At 38.0% G+C, this 23,568-nt stretch overlaps 1 protein-coding gene across 2 annotated transcripts in view; it reads left to right on the forward strand.

The window, feature by feature from the left end:
* Positions 1-22,902, forward strand: part of FTO (FTO alpha-ketoglutarate dependent dioxygenase) — a 257,678-nt gene extending 234,776 nt beyond the window's left edge. Inside the window, exons 9-10 of one of the 2 annotated variants that reach the window (XM_050904114.1) lie at positions 19,797-19,873; positions 22,710-22,902. In XM_050904114.1, coding sequence (XP_050760071.1) covers positions 19,797-19,873; positions 22,710-22,744 — 112 coding nt within the window. In that variant the 3' untranslated portion in view covers positions 22,745-22,902. Of the gene's footprint in view, positions 1-19,796; positions 20,020-22,709 lie in introns of those variants that run through there. The other variant, XM_050904113.1, reaches the window with a different exon arrangement.
* Positions 22,903-23,568: the final 666 nt, after the last annotated feature.

Here is a 23,568-nt window from a genome sequence, read left to right on the forward strand (position 1 = left end):
AAGCACACCTGTAATCTGTATTTCCTTTTGCTTTTCAGCATGCTTTTTTCTTTGCCTATGGCATCCTTTGTAGGTTTGGATTCTGATTTGAAAGTGCATGGCCTGTTATTGCCAAATTAAGAGAGAGAATTGAATGGTGAGAAGAAGGAACTAGTAGTAGGCTGATGGGAAGGAGGCTTAGTGTGGTGCCTAATCCACTGGACAAGATCAGTGAAGTTAACTCAGTTCTTGACTAGTTCAAGCGCTGATTTCCCATGCATTGAGAGCACATTGTTGTGATACCAGAAGGGAAGTGTGAGGTGTTCGGATGGAGCGGTGATAAGGGCATAGAACGTAGTTAAATATGCACTGGAAGCAGATGAGCTTACAGGTAAATGCTATATACTGCAGCAATTGATATGCTTTTATTACAACATGAAGTCTTCATTTTAAATTTGGTATATTTAAAGTTAGATGTGGAGGTTTTAAAGAATTTCTCAACTAAAACCAAATGTAATGCTATGGAGAAAAATGCAAGAAAGCTGTCTTGGAAATAGAAAAAGTTATTAAAAAGGCATAGAGAATTAAAGAAAGGTGTTACTTCATTTCAAATTTGCAGAGAATTAGAGCAAATAGTATATATGACTTCAGTTATTCTAGCCTTAGTCAAAGAAAAGCACTTTCTATATCCATAGTAATAATGAAATTAAGGGAAATTATTCCTAATAAATTAAATATACACATATTTGAAGATTCGTATTACAATTACTAATTCGCAGAAATAAAATTTAAAAATTCCCAAAATGAAAAGCTGTCTAAATTCTTCACTGTTTTAGGATAAAGCTGAATTAAGTGCACTTATTTGTATGTAATTAGAACTTTAAATTAATTGTATAGGGCTTTAAATAAAGCAATTTTATAGTAATTTGTAAAACTGCATTTCCTTTCAGGTGACAGCTTTAAGCATCACAGAGAAAATGTTTATAAACTCCATAAGCAGTATAAATGGCATTTGCAGGTCTCTCCTAATATTGGTTCTCATTGTCTGAACTCAGAGCTCGGTTATCTTTAGAGGTGTATCCAGCTGAACATTTTAAAGTGGAGACAGCTTTAAAGAACAGAAAGCCAAACAATTAAACATAACTAACATCCTCTCATCAGGTTTTGGTATGGAACTATGGTTTATTCTTTATGGCTCAGAAGACTGCAACAACATAAAGTTAGATGAGATGCCCCAGGTCATACTCAAATTTGGGGACAGATTCAGGAGTTACACAGAAAGTCCATAAAAGGGTGTGTGCGCTCTCTCACCGTTATTCAGAATTTGCTCCTTTCTCACAAATAAAAAAAAGAAAAATCGTAAAATAAAACACACCAGTTTATTCATTGAGTGTGCCCGTATTTGTAAGAATTCTACTGAGAAAATGTCGTGGTTTAACCCCAGTCAGCAGCCAAGCACCACACGGCCGCTCCCTCACTCCCCGTCGTGTCCCCTCCCGCTCCCGGGGGGATGGGGAGGAGAATCAGGAAAGATGGCAGAACTCGTGGGTTGAGATAAGAACAGTTTAATAACTAAAGTAAAATATAATATTAACAATAATAATAATGAAATATAATAATAATAGTAATGAAAAGGAAAAGGAATATAACAAAAAAAGGGGGGGGGGGTGTGAACCCAGTGATGCACAATGCAGTTGCTCACCACCCGCTGACCGATGCCAGAGCCGCGATCCGCCCCTCCTGGCCAGCTCCCCCCCGTTTATATACCGGGCATGACGTTCCATGGTATGGAATACCCCTATGGCTAGTTGGGGTCAGCTGCCCCGGCTCTGCTCCCTCCCAGCTCCTTGCACACCTGCTTGCTGGCAGAGCATGGGAAACTGAAAAGTCCTTGAACTTAGTATAAGTGCTACTTAGCAACAACTAAAACATCAGTGTGTTATCAACAGTATTCTCACACTAAATCCAAAACACAGCACTGTAGCAGCTACTAAGAAGAGAGTTAACTCTGTCCCAGCCAAAACCAGGACAGAAAATGATGGTAAAAATACTGCATTTTTACTATGAGCAGCATAGGAGGAAAATCACAGGACTTTTCCTGAATTCGTGACAAACAAACATAGTATCTTCAAAGGGCATATGGCAGATACAGAAAGAACCTAGTCCTGTTCATTCATCAGTATGCAGGATGTAATAAAGAGAATCTGAAACCAAATATTTATGTGTGGAAGAAATGGTTACAACCTAGAGATTTCCCCCCCTCCCCCTTTTCCATATCACCTTATTTTATGAGGTTCCCCCAGTCTACAAGTTTAATATAACCTGTCATTGATGCAGTGAAACATTCTCCAGCATTCTCATGTAGCTGGTCACTCAAACGTAATAAAGATATAGAATGAAACTGCACTGGGTTCTCACACATTTCATATTATGTATGTAATTTGTTTATTGTAGTGAGCTGGTTACGTTTTAATAGGTCAAACTGCTTGCTCTTATGGGAATATGATGGAGGATTCTGTACAGGGAAAACAAACAGAGTTCATAATTCGTGCACATATTGAAAGCATGGGTTTAGTCTATTTGTATTCTAAAGAGAGTGCTTAAAAGTGTCTGGCATGTGGTCACAGGTTATTTCCAAGAAAACATACTTCCTGGTGATGTGTTCCTATCGCCTGATTTATGGCAGTCAAAAGGAACAGGACAATTGAAAGTTACTGTGCCAAGGTTACACTCTCCTTTAGCAGACATGACTCCTGACATAAATTTTGAGTTTAGACTGTCTTTGTATTTAGAGAATTTGTGATTATCAACATAATTATAATGCTCATGGTAATTCCAATAGACAGTAGTGAACACTGTACAGTAATTGAAACTAAGTGCTTCAGATGAATCTCAGACACTTTAGCTTGTATAACTGTGCATCTGAAAAGCGTGAACACCAAGTTAGCAGTCTGCTGAAAAACTTGCCTTTCCGTCAGTCCCTTGGCAAGGGCAGGAGGTTATTGGGACTAATCAAGTTGGTCTTGTGGGTAGCCAGTGAGGCCTTACGGTTTCCCAGGTGACTTTGGTCCTGTAATGCACTGTAAAGGACTGACTTTCTCCATTAATAGTTTGTTTGTGAGAGCTGGAAAGGTGACTTGTAATACAGCTGCTTTTTCCTGATTCTTCCATAATGACATTTTGAACAAGCAGATGATGTCCTTTGATTCAGTGTGACCTTGTATGTTTTGGTGATTCCGGGATGCTTTAAGAGAAACAAGTAAATGAAACGGTAAACATGCTGTTTACTTACATTTTCGTATCTTGAATATTTTTCTTAAATTACATGAGAAATTGTAATATGTATTAAATATATGTGTGTGTACGTACCTTTTGGCCAATTCTCTTTTCAGTCAAACCTATGTATATTAAAAAGACTTATACCTGTCTATAACAAGTGCAAGAGAATGGAGAATATGAATGCTTCTAAAGGTTTTTATTCCCTGCATCAGGGTTTTTCTCTCCATAGTGGTATTGGGTTCAAAGGCTAAGCTGATACTTTTGCGACTTTGACAATAGAAGTCTTCTGTCTTCTTTCATCCTCCTGGAGTATCCATTCCAATTAGAATGTATAATTTTACAGCAAGACGTATTACAAGGAATTTTTAAAGTCTTACTCAAAGTAAGCTCATTAAAGAATGGTTGTGTAAAAGTTTGAGCATCATTGTATTTAGGATTTTTATGTCAGCTGTTTTGACTTCTATCACAAGTTACTAAATTTTATCCTTTTATCCCTGTGCTAGCTGTGTGACTGCATGGTTTCCAGGCAGGAATCTTTTCTTGATTTGAAGATGTCAGAAATGAAGAATATTCTGTTCCTTTAATAGTTTGTCCCAGTGTGTGATTGACTTCATTGTAAAAAACAGGCATATCTGAATTTCTCTGGGTTCTTTTTCAAATTCCAGCTTGCTCTGCTAGACAAGAGAGCTCTTTCATACAAAATATTTTCCTTCAATCTATCAGTTTTAAATCTGATAAGCGAAGCAAATTGAGTTAATCATTATCGCATATTTTCCACCTGTCTCCACAGTCTCTTTTCTCTGCTCTCTTCAATGTACTTTTAAAAAGCTGGAAAAAAGGTTATTCCATGTTACTCTCATATTTGTCTACCTAGTGAAATACAGAAGGATTAGGTACTATACTGGGACTTCATTTTGAGTTGTCTGGGGTAATATCTACATTGTTTTCAGATGCAGTGGTTTTGAGCACAAACTCATCAATTTTCCAGTCATCCTTCTCCCTGTTATTTCATATAGTTCTATAACATGTTTGGTCCTGATCATTAAGTGACCTGGCAGGGCTAAGTCCTGTCCACTTGTTTTTTAACCATATCAGTCTCTGTGCTATCTGCAAAAATTGTCAAGTAACTGATCATTGCCATTTACTTTCAGAATACTGACGAAAATGTGACTAATACTGGCCACCGTATTGGTGTCTGGAGGAATCCCTTATGAGGGTCACCATTCAGTAGTGATTCCCCATTGATGTTTATCATTATGTTACTTGATAGCCATTACTTGTGGTGTATGTTCTGCTGACATTCAGTGCTACTTGGGGGGGGGGGGGGAAATCATTCACTAGCTAGCGTAAATCAATTCATCCTATTCATCCGTAGTTTCTTCTAGTAACTGAACTTGTCGTCTTGAAGGGTTTGTCCAACAAGATTTGTTTTCCAGAAAAAACATACTGATTGGCATGCTTTATATATTCATATTATCTGTCAAATGAATCCTATACCAGCTTTTCTATTGCCTAATGATATGCTATGGGGCCTGTAGATACTTGGATCACTCCATTTGCTTGGTCATGATAGTAGCACTCCAACAGCCTTTATAATTTCCAGAATTCAAATCAACCCTATTGGGCCACAGAGTTCTTCAGTCTGTTATAAGTTAATAACACAGCATAGTGCCAGACATTAACATCTCTAAGAGGGCTGGCTGTATGCAAATATGGATACTGTTCTTTTTTGTGTGTGTTCTGGAGCCAGTTGAGAAAAAAATGGGTCTGAACACTGTTAAAAGCTTCCTGGCACGGCCCTAGCTGACTTGTACCAAGATTGTTTTTTACATTGGTAGAAGATGATTTGATTCCTAAAATCCAGAGATGCAGAGAATAACACCCTTCCTTGTTTCCGAGTAAAAAATAGAAAAGGCAGACTGGCAAACAAGATTTTTTAAGCCCCAAAGTTTTCATAATCAAAGGTGTTCTCTTGAAGGTATTCTAAACCTTCCAATTAGAAAGGTCACAAATACCTCTAGAAGATTGGTACCTGGTTTAAATTATGAGACAAATGTAAACGAACAGTATTTTTCTAATATCTTGTCAGGAGGAAAAAAAAAGGGGAAGAAGTGCATGGAGCAGTCCTCAAGGACTTGAACCTGCGGTTAGAGTGTGATTTCACCAGTGTTTCACTCTGGCTAGACAGACAAGCCAACATTAAGTAAACTGAGCCTGGTAAAGTCATTAAGGCTTGGAAAAGCAAGATCAAATCGGTATCTGTTAACAGAAAGTAGCTAACCCAAGCCTGTCACTGTTTGGGCAGGCAACAGTGTTCTACGTGCTCGATAGCAGTGAAATGCTAGAAAAGCTAAAGTGAAAGTGGAAAGGACAAACTCTGTAGGAGAAGCTCTAAGAAAATGGGCTTTTCGTCTTGCTGAGGAATGTCATTAACTTCCCTAGATGCTCTTACTGACACTTCAATAAACAGGAGAGCGTGTGAAATTTCCCTGTAGAACTGCACATATCTGAGAAATACAAACTACAAATTAACAACTCCTCAGGAGTACTTAAGAAAGGAAGAAAGAAGAAAAGACACCTCCTGTTTGCACCAAAAAGAGGAGGATTATGTATCTATTGCCAAAACCCTTAAAGTTTACATTAATTCCTTGGCATTAAGATAGGTTGGAGTAATAGCATTTCAGCAAAGAAAAAGGTGAACGCATACTTTGCATTTTAGATTAATATAATCACAATATTATTTGAAAAAACAAACTAGGTAGGAGGGATATTAGGTCTGTTGCATGCTCAGGGAAGTAGTCTTTCTTATAACACAGGAAGAGAAGAAATTTCATCAGCAGTTCATTGAAAGGAATGACTAACATAGCTCAGCTGGCAAGCAATAAACTAGGAAAAATGGAGTCTGAAATACAACATTCATAGACAAAATCAAACATATGGAAGGCCAAGACCATCCACTTTTCATGAAGTTTAAATAACTGTTCTTTAGCAGACAGAACGAAGGAAGACAAAACAGTAGGTCTCTTGTAACAGTAATGAAATGGATACTTTTCATTATGTGTGTCTGGATTTCCCATGAATCTGCACGAAGTACAGAGGGATGGACAGCTTATGGCACCCAACAAGAGAAGATTTCTGTTTCCTCGAGCTCAAAAAATTACACCATTATCCACAGAATTTGAACCTGAAAGTGTGGCTACTATGCAAGTTACTTGGCAGAAATCCCTGAAAAGTGCCGCTAGTACATTATTGGAGTCCTGCATTACTTCAGATAACACGTGGAAGATTTATGCCCATGGCATAATGAATTAGAGAGAAGGGGTCAGTGCAGTACAGGGACTAGAGACTAAATGCGAGGATAGGGACTGGGGTAGGGATAGGATGGCTACCTCAAGTTCTTAAGAAAAGTTGCAGTTAATCATGTATATGTATACGGCTGTACACTGAGCAGTGATGTAGAGATCATCTCTAGGAACCCTACGCAGTGAAGCTTTTAAGCCTGTGCGGAACTTGGAATATATTTGAAAGTTCCACTGTGGTAAACGAGATTTAAATATGTGACTATGCATTTTCCTCAAACCTGATAGAAGATTGAATCAGGTCCTTAATTAACTAATGTAAGAGGTCTTTGGAATTCTGATGTGATGTTTTAAGAGGAATTATATGACAGAATAATGTGAGAGTAGCATTGCAGGTCAATCAGCACAGCAGGTGTCTGCTTCTCTCATTAACAAACTTCAGGTTTTGTAGCCATTTTATAATAAAGAATTAGTCAAGAGAAAGCACATAAATGTTTGAGAATGAATTTGAATTGTGCCTTGCAAATACTAACAAAATAACCCATCTGAACTGCTCTTAAGGCATTGGCACCATATACTTTATTATCATTAGAGTGTTCCCTATGGCAATAACTTCATCCAAGAAGAATTTCAAGAGTAGTTGCATGATCTATTGAAAAGCAATTTTTTACTTTCTGTTGAGGCAAGATAGTTTTACGAATAACTCTGAAGTTTACTCCGAAGGCCATTTCAATCGTCTGTAGATCTTATGATATTATGTTACCTTCTTTCGTTTCAAATTCACAGCATAAGAAAGAAAAAGAATGACATAAATTGGATGTTAGAAGATTTCTGAAGATAGACATCAGAAGAATTCAAGAGTAAGAAGAGAACTCAGCATTATTTGTTATTTTCCATCCTAAAGTAAAAAGAGAACAAAGCATCAAAGCATCAGTAGTGAGAGAGAGCTCAAAGCCAGGACTATATATCATAGCATATAAAACAAGTGAGTTGGCACCACCGAAAGGTCTAAAGTCTTAGTCTGTGGTTTAAAGTCATTGATATTGCAGTCAGAAAGATTCTTTACACCACGGAAAATAATATGAAGAGCTATATGCGTTTGTTGCAATAGGCGTTTTAGGTTTTACCTACTAGTAGTATTTTGGTACTCACTTGAGTGAGTAAGTCTTCATGGTGCTGAGAGAATTCAAGTCCACTGATAGAATGTTATAGATTGGGTTCTTGCACTTTTTTTAAGCACTCGTGGAAATAATGTCTGTGAAAGTAGGGCAGGATCAGATGCATGTAGTTTATCGTGTGTTTAAATTGATTGAATGGAATCATATTCCACAAAGGAAACTGTATTCCTGTCTAATAACTTTAAATCATCGTTCAGTGTGCACTGGAATTTTAGTTGGTATTACAAATATTGCAGAATGACATTAATTGCAAAATTTTGAGGTATAGTGATGCTGAACTTTCACACAGAATTTCTTCTCTTAATGCAGTTGAAAATAAGTAAAGAAATGCGTTTATTTGCACTGTATTTGGGCGATGGTAATTATTTACAAGTTAAAGTAGAAAAGGATATTTAACATCTCTATATAATATTTTCAGTTATTTGAAATGCAAAGGGTAAATAGCAAAAATTCTGAGGTCTTGTTTAGTAATCAGAAAGATTTACTCCACTTAGAGAAGCAGAGAAGCAGCATATTGAACATATTGTTGCCTTACGATTTTTATTTGTGCCTGAATGTACTGTAGCATTTCCTGGGACATCAAGTCTGTTTCTCTGCCAGCACTGGAATTTTTTTGGTGGTATATTTTTATAGTGATTTACCCATAAAATATCACTGAATACAGCAGCAGCCGTGGAGAAATTCTGCAGTGATTGAAATGTGATTAGTTACATGAGGCTTTCTTTTTTTATTCCTAAACTTTTTTCCTCTTTTTGAGCCTCTCTGCCTTTCTTGTATCTGTTTGCTCATTTCCCTATTATTTGTTCCCTCCTGCTTCTGTTTGACCTCATGTTGACCTAAAGGAAACTGTGTTTTAGTCCATAGGATTGCATTGCTCTTATAGTATTAGTTCCAATATATGTTATAAACATTCTGGTTGCAGGCTACAGCCGAGGTGAACAACACAGGGAAGACAATGTAGTTCTGCAGCACAATAAACCTTTTTTTTTTTTTCTTTTGTTCCCTAAGCCACGTAGGAGTTCAAGGCCATATCTCTTGATAGAAAATGTGGTGTAAGCTCCTCTTATATATGTGTGTGAGTATATATGTATCTATGTATACAGAGGGAGATGTATATATGTACACATATGTATTTATATCAGAAGTTACAGTCATAAGCACGATCTTAATTTCAGTCTGCAAATAGAGAGTTAGTCTCGTGGTTGTTTGGCTTTCCCATATGGTGCTTGCTATCAGTGTATCATGGTTTCCTTTTGGCTAAGGAAACGTGCAAATTCACTGAAATGGACCAAAGCTAGTGAGAGCTGCATTTTAGTAAGAGTCTGAGAGCAGCTGGACAACGTGGTTCCTGGGGCAGGATCTCCATTTGGCGTCACTCTCCCTAATAAACTTACATCAACAAAGGACTGTTCCATGTCAAATCATATGCGGAGTCCTTCTTGCACAGTAATTACTACAAACATCTAAGGTCTGCAGTTCTATTCTGCTCCCAAGTGCTGCCCCTTCTGTGTCACCCTTGCTTTGGTCCTGACGGAAGTTGTGGGATTTTGAGGATGGGTTGTATTAGCAGCTTGCAGGAGTGACGCAGGAAGCGCTTCGGGCTGAAAGGATTACATAGCTTTGATGCTGAAAAGATATAGCCCATTTCTGTCCAGTCTGATTTAAGGATCAAGTAATATGGTTACTGTTAGTTGCATTCAGTCATGTTTCTTTTGATTTTACTTTGCACATATAACAAACAGGGATTTGTCATACAGCAGTTGATTTCTATTAACATGAGAAGTTGTCTTATGGAAAAATGTACACTCAACAAGGAAAATGTTTTAGCTTTCTTGCAGAAGGGCAGAGCCTGCAAAGCCTGAAGTTCTTTGCAAAATGGGATTGCTTACTTTAAATGAGGGGGCCTTAAATGGAAGGGCCATGCTCCTGCAGTGTCATCTAAAACCACCCTATGTTTACATTTTTCCTTGGCTATATGACATGCACATAAAAGGAGTACAAAAGATAAAGTGGAACAGCAAATGATGCTGGAAGCATCATTAACTTTTCGGGTGGCTTTCGTTTGGAAAATACAGTGTCTTTCGAAAAATGTGCCATATGCATGGCTCAGCCCCAAATCTTCCAGCAGTCTAATACTGGCAAGGGAGGGCATCTGTACCCCCCTGGGAAGCAGGCTGTGGAGATTTCCTTTTCTCCTCTTTGTTGGTTTTTATTTCCATTTCCTTTTCCTCTCTTTTTCTCAGTCATTTAACACCGCTCTGCACAACAGAGGGGAGCATCTGGCCCCAAGTAAACACCCAATAAAGTAAGTGGGGGAAGTTCACAGCTCCCTTGGTGCTATTGCGTCTGTCTGTCTGGTTGTGGACTCAACAAGATAACCATGCATCAATTTACATTGTCCAGGCTATCTTCACAACCAGAAGTGCTTGAAACCTTATTTTAATAGAAGCTTAGATTCTGGAGAATACTGTAAAATCTCTCCAAAGGCTCCAAATCAGCAATTCCATCTGTGTTTCTGTAAATGTAGAGGAACAATGCCCCCGCTGATTATGCAAACAGAATGAAAATAGTTATTTTAAAAGTGCATAAAATCAATACTTTGGGGAAAACAAGTCAGCTGTGTTTATACTCAGCATATAGCAGACATTTTGTTTCTTTGTCTGAAAAAATCATAGGAAAGCAAGGATCGCAAGTGAAATAAAACAGCCGATCATACAGTGCAACAGAGGGGACTGGAACATCAGATGCCTCGGCAAAGGCTTAGAGCATTTTAGGTTCCTTTTGAGAGAATATAAATTATATTGAGGTTGATATATTTCTACGTTGTTTGAAGTCAAAGCCAAATATTCTCAGCACAGAGGGAATAACTCACATCCCATTGCTGATCGTGAAAAGTATATAACTAAATCCATGTCTGTGGTGCTGAAAATTTCCTCCTAAATGCTGTCTCTTTTAGACTGATGGGATTTTTTGCAAGTATTGGTACGAAGGGGTGTGTATATAAATATGTATAAATGTGCTTCTCATACAGTCAGGATACATTGCTTGTATACGTATTATTCTAAAAACAGGAAACAAAAGCATCTGAGAAACAGGGCTGAAAGGGAACAATTTGTAGACCTATAGGTTAAATTGGATTAAACTTCATCTTTCAGCAAATGCCATGTTATTTATTCAGTGTTTCTCTGGGGGATTTCCCTACCCCCTACACTTTATAGAGAGTAGTGATGTTTCTTAATTAAAAAATCAAACAAACATGGAATGGAGACTGCCCCACACAGCCATTCTCTTGTGGGAATAGGAGGCGCACTGATTTTCTCATGGACAGTTTCTAGGTCTGTTGGACAGAGGCCGCAAAGGAGAGAAAAAGCTCTGTCTGGGGAAGTCAGGTTTACATCACGCATCCGATGTCAGCGCTCTTCTCGGTGGCATTACAGTTGCTGCAGTGCCATCTACTAGGTATTCCCCTTTGGTAGGGTGGAGTTGGTGGACATGGTGAGGAAGGTCATTGATAATCTCATCCGAAGTATCTTTTGGGTAGATTTCTGTTTGTTAATTCACCCACAGTAGAGATGAATATATCGGAGAAAGGAGCTTCTTGTGTCCTCTTTTCTTCCATTCTTTCCACCCAGAGCTGGAATGTTTCTGAGGTTTTGGGGCTTTGTTTTACAATCCCCACTCTGTGGCTGAAGATACTAAGATGCTGTGCAGCAAATCTTTATCCTTTCCCATAGTTTGTCAGCTAAATAGTTTAGAAGGACCGAAGTATATTTTTACAGATTTTAATTAATATTGTAGCCGAAAGAACGTTGAAAATGTATTTTAATTTCTCTACAGTTAAGGCAAAGCAAAACATTCTTTAAAAATAGTTTTGTGAGTTTTTCATATATTACTACAAATACATGTGAAACACGTTGGGGCACCACTTGAAAACTCTTTGCAGTTGGACTCCACCAGTGTGTTGATTGCTGTTATTTCAACATTTGGAGGGTATTAACAATTTAACTTTTTCTCATGTTTACCTGATTTACAATTAGAGTAATAATAGAAACCCTGGCATTTTCAAGTTCACGCAACTGTCACTTAAACCTCTTTAGTGTCAAGTTCATTGATCTCTCTCCTACCTCTCTGTGGAACAGCAAAACGCGCTCTGCAGGCCAGTGTTAAAAGATGGATTCTGCTACAGATTCACTTTGTAGAAGTACACACAAGGATGATGCTGGCTCTTTTCAGGCTATCCTATTCCGTCACCAGTGATGCCTCAGGATATTTTAGCAGCGTCCTCATTTCAAATGGAACGGCTGACTTCGGAGGCATGAAGCTCTTGGGTCAGTGACTGTAAACTGTAGTAAGGGCCAAATGCATCAGTGACACAAGTCATTATCAACTTTTGAAAGAAGCAGACAGGAAAGATCTTCTAACATGCCATCGTGTGTATTTATACTTGCATATTTGTGCAGCTGATACCTGTTTTTTTCTTGGATTAAAATTTAACTGATATTGCCTCCATCCCTTCCTAAATCTGGCATTCTCTTTTCAAGTTTCTTGAAAAGAAACTAATTTCGTCCCTTCTATAGATGCAGTCCTGGTCTCAGCCATTACTTATGGCTGGGCACACTCTGGTTACAGCACATGAAAGAACATCAGCAGTGACTTAATGTAAATGGGACAGACTCCGTGGGAATACACTGGGGATCAGATGTTCAAAAGAACGAAGCACTGCTCTCTTTCCATCTGGCCACTTCCTTTCACTGCCTGTTTGGGACCAGTACTTCTGAAATCTGGTTTGCAAAGTCAAATATTGATGTAATTTATTTTGTTCTTAAAAGGCAGAGTAAACCTGGGAAGGTTTTAGTTGTGCAGAGTCACAGTAGGGACAAGCATGGAACAACTGAAAGAAATACTCTCTGCCAAGGTTGACAATTTTCTGATTGGTTAATTAAAAAAGCTAAGAAAACCTTTAGTTTAAGTTTTACATTGAACTCAATAACTTTCAAAATTCCAGTTTTGGCATGAAAAAATAGAATTTTGTTGGTGATAAAGACAAAGCATTTACAGCCATATGAAGAAAACATCTTTCATATTGTTATAGTTCAATATATTTACATTTTCTCCATCCTTTGTTTTTTCAGTAAACAGTTTTTAGGGTACAAATTATGAAAGTTAATCATAATACCAAGTGAAGGATTTGTAAATTATTGGCATGGTTATGTTTTACAGAGTTGAAACAAAGAGATCAGAAAACATTCCACCCTAACCCTGTGTCATGATGGGGCATTAACTAACCTGCATTTTCCAAACACCCTTCCATTTTGGTGAAGTTCCAGCTGAAATATGGATTTTGTATATGTTATTTCCTTTAAAATAAGCCAAACCAGCAGTCAAGATTTCAACATTTTTTAACTGTAAACAAGTTTAGCTCCAGCTCCCTTTGTAAATCTCATGTCTTGGATTAGGTCTCCAGAAAAACTACTCCCAGGAAAGCATAGGAATGGTTTGCCTCTGATGTAGCTGATCCAGGCTGGAGCTCTGTCCATGCAGGATGCGGGCACCAGTGACATAATGGCTGTTGCATGTTTTGCTCCCAATGGAAGAGTTGCCATTTCTTCAGCTGTTTTTGTTTTCATTGTTCTTTGAGAATGACGTGTCCATTCTCCCGAATGGCAAGGAAAGCTACCTTATACCTCTGTGAAACCATGCGCTTTTTGTTTTGTACATTTCTACAGTTGTCTCAGCTTTGTGCTGAGCTCTGGAATTCGACTCTGGGTACGCTAAAGCTCTAGGGGCTTGCCTGAGATATGACATATATAATCACCCTCGCCATTTGACCCCTGTGTTGTTCCGTGTGGCCAGGTAGGAGCAATGCAGGCTTCAGGTGCCCGCCTCCAGTGACTGGTGCCAGAGGTCAGCAGCTCCTAACTGGGCAGCTGGCAAAATGTCCCATTCATCACCACTGGTATGTAATGGACATGCTGACAAATAGATCTAGGTATAAAATTGTTCTCAGCAGTCCACCTGATGGCCTTAAACCTTAATCAGTGGTTGGAAATTTTCCCTTGTTACCAGCTACTGTGACCAAACAGGTGCCTGGAGTAGAAGAAAACTTAAAATGAGGCCTATTGTCATTTCTGAAATTGCTGGTGCTGGAATGAGCACCCAACTGGAAAGCAGCTGCTTTTCAGATTTCTCACCCCCATTCCATTTTATCATGAATTACGTTTATCCCTTCCACCTTTTAATTTTTCATGAACATAAATGAAAGTTCAGTTCTTCAAATAACAGGTGTCACCTTTTCAATCCTTTTTAGGGACTTTATCCCAATATCCTATCCATGTCCAAAGGTGAAAGAGAATGTGTATTTACAGCATCAATTTGAGTTTTTACTTTAGATTTTTTCTGTGCCTTACAATTCAGTTTGATAAAACAGATATTTTTTCTTTCTGTGGCAACTTTGAAGTTACAGAACATCACATCTTGTTACTCTACATTGTAGTAGCTGACTTACAATGCCAATAATTTAACCACCATTGTAAATGGATAAAAAATTTAATTGAGTATCCCTTGCTAAATTTCACTTTGAGAAACTATATTCAGCCTATTTCACTCCTTCCATAGTTTCTTTTGGATGGTTTTTATTATTATGCTTACTAGCTCATGTCTATTGTCAATGGTTTCTAGAAAAGCATTTGGATTGAAATCTTGGCCTTGTTGAAATCACTGGAAGTTTCGGCTTTGACTTAAGTAGTATCAGGTTTTAATTGTGATGCATTCAGCAGCAGAAGTAAATTTGTCATACCTGTCAATGAAATACACTACTTAGAAAAAAGAAAAATCAAGGTTAACTTATTTGAGTAATTGTTCTCATGTATGTAATCTCATATTTTCTCTGTGCTTTGCAGAACAATTCAGATAGCTGAGAACGCACTGTATTCTCTTGTATATGCTCTGGCAACTAAGAATGTCAGCTTGAAATGACATGGGATAATCCTAACACTGAGATTAGAGTAACTACACATAGTTTGCATAATAATTTCCAGGCAGAGGAAAGGTTTGAAGGACAAGGATGAAAAAATCCAAACCTGCAAGCAAAGCTCTATGTACCAGGTACCTGTACTATTAGGATTTGTGTTCACACAGCAGAGTTCTGTGTTGGAACAGTAATAACCCATATTTGATCAGACCCAAATTTGCAAACTCATTGTGAATCTGAGGAATGGAAGATGCTATCTAAAGAAGCTACTACGGTTACTCTTACTCAGAACAGCATTCATGTTAGCAGTGTTGTATCATTTTAACCAATGTCAGCATGGGTTTAATGAATGCATTTGTCTTAGTAGGGTGATCCAAACACTGTTTTTACCTGGGCCATTGTTTTAAAAGATACCCTGAAGTTCTGAATAACAGCTCAGTAACACCTTTATTCTAGCATGAATGGAGTGAGGAAATAACTCCCATGTAAAACATAATAATTTCAGGAATGCTGGAGTAAGCATGTATGGGTGAGTGTGTACTTTTGTACATGCAGAGCGAATATCCCGTCCTCCCTTTCTGACCACATCAGTACATGGGAAAGATGGCCAGACCCATGTTCCTTGGCTTGCTTTATGAATTTCCACGTGATCTCCATTGGTCATTGAACTGCCAGGCGTAGGCAGCTAAATTAGTACCATCTAGGAAACAGGACTGTTCGTATCATCTCCTCACTCTTAACATGCCTGTGCAGTCTGAGCCACAAATTGACCCCTATTGATCTGATTTGACTACACTTCTGTGGAGTAGCCAAACAGTGCAATAGAATCCAGGGACCCTAATTCACAGTACCTTATTTAGGTTCCTAGGTAATAATTCTTATTTGCATTAATCACATTCATCAGCAGAACCCGAGCCTGCCTCCTGGCTTGTATGCATTCCTGTTCCTGACAATGGAACAAAAAAGTATCTGCTCTGAAAAAATAGTGTTTTAAGTATATTGATACTTGATACTCAATAGTTGCAAAACTTAACTGTTAGAAAGAAGACTGTTTTTCAAATCAATGGCTCACGCATTACTGTAAAATATATCGATTAAAAACAAAGCATAATGTTAGTCATTTAGTCAGTAGAGTGATGCAATACTGAAATAAATTTATCCTTTGACTTTTGCATTAACCTTTTATTGACTGCTTGCATACTCATAATTAACACACACTTTAGCTAGCTTGGTTAATTTTAGCACCGTGATCAGTGTCCTCTAATGTAGCTGACACCCTGATCATCAAAATGTCAGTGCAGCCTAAGGGACCATAACCAGGCAACTGTCTGTCTCAGGGAACGTACACCTGCCCATGGAGAAATTAGCCACCTTCCAAGGGAAAGTGTCATATATTGTCGTACAAATAGTCATACACTCATACAAATGTTTGTCGTGACTTAGTTGAACTTATATTAATATTCAGCTATTGGTAAATATTAATGAGCAAAGTCCATTTGGCAAAAATAGGCGAAAAGGGGATCAAAAATCTGTGACGTTTACAGGGGAGAAGTAGTGAGAATGTGCACCGCGACAGTAACTAAGTGTTCCTTAAAAATGGGCTTTTTTAAGTGAAACTGGCACAGGTCTTGATTGTTTTAGCAAGAAAGTAGGGACCATGGAGTTTTGTGCATTCTGCACATCTTTAGACAAATCATCCTTTCTGTAATATGTTGGTGAACATGTATTATCAAGGTGTTGGAGCTAAATTGCTCTGAAATACATCATGGCAGTCTTTTTGTTCTCCTGCTGCAAATAAGGTATGAAAGATGCCTCTTGATTTGGCATCTGTTCTGTATCTCAGAGCATCTGTTATTTCCACTGTTAACACATTTTGTGCCTACAATATACACAGATTAGCTCTACTCTCTTTTGGAGATTTGACTTTATTAACTCAAATAACAGTTTTTAATTGATATATAATATTTTAATTAACTTATTATAAATCTTGGTACTTTCCCACTACCACCGTACTTCGATGTTTGCAGTGTTTCCCACATGCAGCCTCATAAATTCTTTTGTATCTGGGAAAAGATAGAATTTCTGTTTTTCCTGAGTTATCATTGCTAACTTATGTTAGCTATCTTTTCCCAGATACAAAGGAATTTGAAATAATTCTGTGCAATTATTTAAGTGCCTTTGACTGTTCTGCTTCAGTTAAAAATGTTGCTATCCTTTTGCAGGATCTTCAGGTCTGTTACTCTGCTACAAATTAAAGACCATTGTAGGAACAATTTCTCCCACAGAAATTTATTAAAATCAATAGTAATGTACTCATCTGGAAAGGACTGTTCTTGCACCCTAACTCTGAGTCAGAAAGCATGTATTTGGATGACTGCATTCAAGCTTGTGGATGCTATTCAGGTGAACTGCTTAATGAACTGCGAGGTGCAGCGATGACTGCTTAGAACCCAGCCCCATATCTTTAAATGGGGATCCGACAGAGGGATTGTCATTTTGGTCAAAATAGGTGACTTACAAAATGTAAAAATGTAACGTTCGCTACTGTTCTTGCTAGTGATATGAAGCAAAGCAATAGAAATCCTGGACAGAAAGGCAAAGGAGCTATGGGATTGCAGAACTTGGAATATTACGGCATTGCTTTCCCCTTTTTCATACTTTTGCAGTACACTGATGCATTTCTGTCATCAGACCTGCACAGGAAGTCCGAGGATCTGACACGCTTCCGTTCCTCTAATTCCTCACATGGACTATGAGCTGGCTAAAACTTCCCAAGTGCATGATTGCCTGGAAGTTAAGGCACATGCTTAGTTGTGGGGTGACCTTTCAGAGATGGCTCTGCTGGTAAGAAAAATAGAGAAGGGAAAGTAGCAACTACAATAGCTGCTCATGGGCTGTCCAGTCACAGCATCACTGTGACCGCTGCCACATTTACAGCAACACAAATGCCCACACCCCAAATGTGAGGGAAAAGCTGGTCAATCCACTTGTGTGAGAGAGCAAGGGAAAAAAGAGACATGAAAGGTAAAAAAAGGGCTCTGAAATGGTGAAGAAGCTAAAAGTTGGTATGGTTTTCCTCCCAGTGAAAACTGTGGTGTTAATAGCAGATGTGTGAGAGAGAGAATGTTTACTATTATAAGTTGAGTTTTGCAGACCACATAACATGCCTGCAGTATTTACCGGCTGAGCTTCTTGATTTGTCATCTGCAATAATCTCTGTGTGGTTAATTTATCCACTTTTAGATTGAAATGCTTAAACTGGAATATCTTATATTACCCAGCAAATTGAGCGTATTATTTTGTGCCAAGACAGAAAATAAAGCAAGATTTTAAAAGCCTTATAGAGTTATGCTGTAATTAGTTTCAGCTTCCCCTGCATATTAATTTTCTCCTGTTCCTTTATATAATTTGGAAAATGTCTTCAGAACATGATGGCACAATCAGTTAAGTACCTCTCAGAACTCATACACTAAACTGCATTTGCTCTAACAACTATTATAAAGCAGCCGGCAAAACAAATCCTCTGTTATCCTGTACAGTGCAGCTTATCAATGCAAACAGTTTAATATTTATGCTAAGAGGATTGTCACAAGTAGCTTCTGTTCCTTTAATTCTTGTTTTAAATAAATAATGAGAACATTTAAACACATTACTCTTCCCAGGGCCCTGAGGTCGGCTAATCTTATTATTTATGAAGTGATGTGCTACATAATAGTACTTAGTGCATGTTAACAGATGCTATTATCAGGGGCTGATGTGGAGAGCTGAAGATATATTGGAATGTTATGTGTTAATACTGTCCTTGTAGTGTAATGTACGATGGATTGAGTGCCCAGGATGCTGGTGCGGCAATTAACCACACACCAACATGGGTCTAAAGCTGAAGTATGTTTTCTCATGGGAATTACACTGCCATTAATAATTCCCAAGAGAAGACGACATCTTTCATTTGGAAACAGTCTCTTCCAGAAGGCTGACGGTGTAGACAAGGAAGTTGCATGTGTCAATATTTTTAGAGTTCATTTTACAGAGATGAAAGACACATATATGTTTAAAACAACTTTAGAATTGTTACAACAGTTATGTGCTTTATAGAGCGTGAATTTTAAAAAATCTTACAAGAGATAAAAGTGTATTTCTACAATTTGCTTGTTATGTCTTTGAAGAACTACATAGACCTGCAGTATATACCAAAATTATAGTAATGCTTAGCATTTTTCTTTGTCATGCCCCAATGCAAGCATTAATTAATCAGCAACATGCAAATTGTTTGAGGGGAAAAGAAAGGGGGAGAAATCCTCCTTGAACTGTGACAATTTTTTTGATGCAGCATCTTGTATTACAGCCTAATCTCAAGAGATGTGATGGTTGCCACTTATAAAACTTCCTCTGCAGGCTGCAGTTCAGTTGAATATTATAATTAGACTTCACTAGTATTGATGAATAATCCATTTAATAAAAAACACTGTAATTTAAACATTTTCTCTGGGGACTAGCATACACTAACCTCTTAATTTAATTTTATTGAAGTTTTGCCCACCTATTCATCATTGGAATTTGTTATTAACCTCCATTTCCATTTATCTTTATAGAATTTTCTCTTTTTATATAGCCTTTTTCAGAGCTAAGCAGGTTGATACACTTGTAAATCTCCAGAATCTACAAAGCTAGTCCAGCTTCTTTAATATTGTTTAATCTATCCCCCCTGACCTTAATGCAGTAAATTCAGTTTAATCTTTCTCAATAATCTAGTAATACATTGGAAACTGGCAAACATTTAAATCTGATAATGGTTTAATCACATACTTTAAATAACAGCTGAGATAATGAAAAAATAATTCACCATATAAAGGTACACTAACTGAGTTTTCTCTGTGATTGGCTTTTTGAGAAATCCCTATAGAAAATACAAAGCCTACAACAGAAATCAACTTCACTGGAAGTGAACAATCCATTTGGTCACAAGATGTGGTATTTCTTTTTTATTATCATCTTTCTCTTTAAATTAATGCACAAATGTATCCTCGCTGAGTATTCAGTTTCTTGATACAGTTTTACTTAAGTAGTTCATCTGCTTACCTTTCTTTTCAGATGCCAGTCAGAAGCAGCAGAGAGCTTGCCAGAAGACCAGAAACCGGAGTGCCATCCCTTCTGGACAGATGAAGAACGTAATATGCCTCTGCCATATGATCTTGCAGAAGTAATTGCTAATCTACAAAATCTTGTTCAGTGGGTAGAATAAAAAGTGACCTTCCAGCCTAGAAGTATTGATGCTCATCATTTGGAGAGAAGCCTTTTAGTTTAACATAAATCTTTTCAGCTTTATGATTCCTTGATCATGTGTTATTTTATGTGTCAATGCAGATTTTACCGGTCTTCACACAGTGCCTTAGTTACTGTCTCATAATAAAAAAGACCAGGCCCCAAATCTACAGAAACAGGTGGCTTTTAAGACCTGAAGTCCAGAACACCAGCCTCAGTTCTTTCCTCCTCCTCTCGAATTCCCATTGACCCTACAGCCCACGGATATCTGTGTTTTCACAAGTTCCCTTGGCATCTAAATTTGAGCTTCCATGAGCACCTAGAACTGCCTCTGGCTTGGCAGGTTTGAGCAACACAAGGCATAGCTCACACCTGTGACAAAGCAGAACCCGTGATCTGGGCATCCTGATGAGAGGCCAGCTTGGGTGAGCCTGCTGGATATCTTCAGAATAGAGCTGTGACTTCTTCATCCACTAAGATAGACAGAGGTGCAGGAGATGGTGGAGAAAGTCCTTTATGCAATGGCTCCTCGTTAGAGCATTTTTTCAGATGAGGAACTCTGGAGGAGCATCCTGACATAGATCCCGAGACTTTCTTGCTGGTTTTCATCATGGCAATTGAGCAGTACTGGGAGAGATTTCTGATGTGAATCTACACCTCCTGCGCTCCCTGGAACTCAGAATTCGGTTCCTAACCATTCCTTTGTTTCTGCATGTTGTGAATCCTATTCTGAGGCCAGGTTTCCCAGTGCGTTGTCTAAAGAGCTGATGGACCTAAGTAAGGGTTTCCATTTGGGGTGTCAAGTCCCCTGACAGATCAGATTTAGGTTGTGTCATACTGTGCATTGCAGCATCTGTGTTGATCTAGTGAGCTCTATGAGAACAAAACCAGAAGACTATGAGAAACGAACCTTTTTGTGATCTGTTTTGTAGTAACATGCTATAAAAAGAACAATTCTATGCTGGACGATACAGGGCACTCCTGAATGAGAGAGAGATTTTTCATTTGGTTAAGTCGCTATTTTAATTTGAGCTGGTGTACGCCTTTTCCTTTGCCATAAAAAGCAGAAGAAAATCATATTATGGTGAAACAGCACTCAGTCTGTGTTACTACTACAAAAGAAACCAGTAAGACTCAGAGCTTGACGTTGCCACCGAGAAATGAATACGCCACCAAGAAATTAATCTTCTGTTTAAAATCACTGCTGAGGCCAGGCTTACCCAGAGCATACCAGTATACTGTATTGGCAAAGCACTCTGTGTGCGGCTGAGGCTTGTACTACCGAAAATTGTACTTTTGACAGTATAACATATGCCAGACCTCCCTGGAGCTAAAGAAGCTGTGCCAACAAAAATTCAGTTTTAGTGGTATAAAACTCTGTCCACACCTACCAGCTTTTGCCAGGACGATTATATCAAGTAGAGATTGTACCTCTTAACACCTTTGACATAGCTATGCCAGCAAAAGTATAAAGACCTGCATCAAGCATTTTCATTGTAGTCCTGGGCTTCTGTGAAAACTGTTAGCCACCCTGTAGAATGTAAAGACTCTCTGAAGAATAAATTATTATTTAAAGTAGATTTGATTATATTATAACCTTGATCCATACATTTATCTATCATCTCTTGTGCCACAAATTTCTTAACATTTTGAAATACTATGTTATGGGCATAGCTTTTTCTTTCCTGCACTAGCTAAAGCTGGCTTTAGCAGTGGGCAAATAGCATATATTTGGATTAATGCCACACTAAATACTGTTTACTTTGGAGATCACTTAGAGAAAAGCGAGCTGAAGATGTGGGAATTCTGCTTTTGAAAAGGCAGTTCTCACAGAAACAGATACTACTTTGGAAATGAGCAAGATGAATGCAAACAAGCTAACGATGTAACACTGTTAACACAGCATTTGAGGGGATTGTTTGTTTGTTTATGCTGTTACTTTATGATTATTTTGTGTTTAATTAAGCGCTGCTAGAAACCATGGGGATCACCGTATTGAAATGAATCTGACAGCCATAAAGGGTAGAGAAGGCACATCAGTGTTGTAGTTTGTAGCCGAAGTGGAGGCATAGCTATTAAAAAATGATTGGCAAATAATTATTTCCAGCAGTAGTGAAAAAAACCACTGGGTTTTTTTCTTGTATTAGGAGACTGCTGGCAGCAATAATAGAATTTTTAAAAATACATGATTCTAGGTCTTGTCTATGCTGAAGCTTTAAGCTAATGAATTAGCTGAACTAGTACTAGCCTCAGTGCAGTCAGATAGCACTCATTTAAGCCATGGATGGCAATGACATAGACAGATGAACACCTTTGGAATGGATAAGACCTAAGATTCACTGGCAAAATACCAATAATCAAGTGGTTAAAGAGGATTAATGCTCTGTGTTGCATTCCAGTCTCACAGCATCTAAATCAGTGTAACTTGATTGAGTTCAGTTGAAATACAGAAGTATAAGAAGATTTCATATCTCCAAAGCCCACAGGAGTTGATAGCAAAGACATGAGTAAGGTTAATGGAACTGTTTGAAGCGTGTAGTAATGCCAAAGGGTACCCCAAGAGGAGAACATGGTTAAAGGTAAATATCTATGAAAAACCTGAGCGATCAAGTGTAAATTATTGCTGTGTTTGGATTACGTACTAGCAGCAGACAAGTACTTCAAAGTTTTCTTTATTTTATTCAAATAGTTATAATTTAGCTCATGTTGCAATGATACTTTAGCAATCCATTTATATTCCAGCATTAGATAACCCGTTTCCATTTTGGATGAGCTGAAAGACAGCCTCTAATGGATGCTCTGTGAATAGCAACTGCTTGCCGAGTCTGGATGCTCTAAAGGCATGAGGACCAAGGTCAGTTTTTTTCAGGGAAGAGGCGAGAGCACAAATTAGCTTCTAACATTAGATTCAGTGATTCTTTTTAAATGGTAAAGTTCGCGACTCTGCTTACATTTACTTTTCATCAGCCATGAAAGAATTAAGGTAAAATAGTTCACTTGCACGTGTGCGTCAGGCTAAATGGATTACAGAAGATACAGATCTGTTTGCCTGTCTGCACTTCCCTTTAGACAATATTCATCAATTTTACAAAAGCTACTGACTAAACATGGAACCAATACAAATGAAATGCTTGAGGCAAGGGCTTCCTTTAAAAAATCTGATACAGAGTTGGTTTTGCACTGATAGAAAGAAAATGTTGGCAGAAAATGAAAAACTTTTATTGTTTCTGTAATTTGGGGGATGAAAGGTAAAGGCCATTTTTAAGTATTTGATAGAAAACTGCTGTGTTATGCAATGTAATTATAAATGTTTTTATAATGCTTTATTCATATCTCCATATATGAAAAGATTTTATCCTGTAGGTCCTTTCTTCTTTTTAAGAGGTTACGTAAATAAAAAATATTGATCTCAATACAGTAGATTTTAAAGGCATCATGCTTATGTTCTGAGCTTTAAGCAGATTCTGATTATCTAAAGTGTAAATAAGAATGCCATGAGTAATCACCGACTGGAAACTGTCCAGGATGGGTAACATGCAACATAATAAATATCCACATCAGTTGTCTTATTATCATCCGGACATAGTTTTAGTTTCACTGG

This window comes from Gymnogyps californianus, chromosome 12, assembly GCF_018139145.2.
Source record: "Gymnogyps californianus isolate 813 chromosome 12, ASM1813914v2, whole genome shotgun sequence".
Taxonomy (NCBI): Eukaryota; Metazoa; Chordata; class Aves; order Accipitriformes; family Cathartidae; genus Gymnogyps; species Gymnogyps californianus.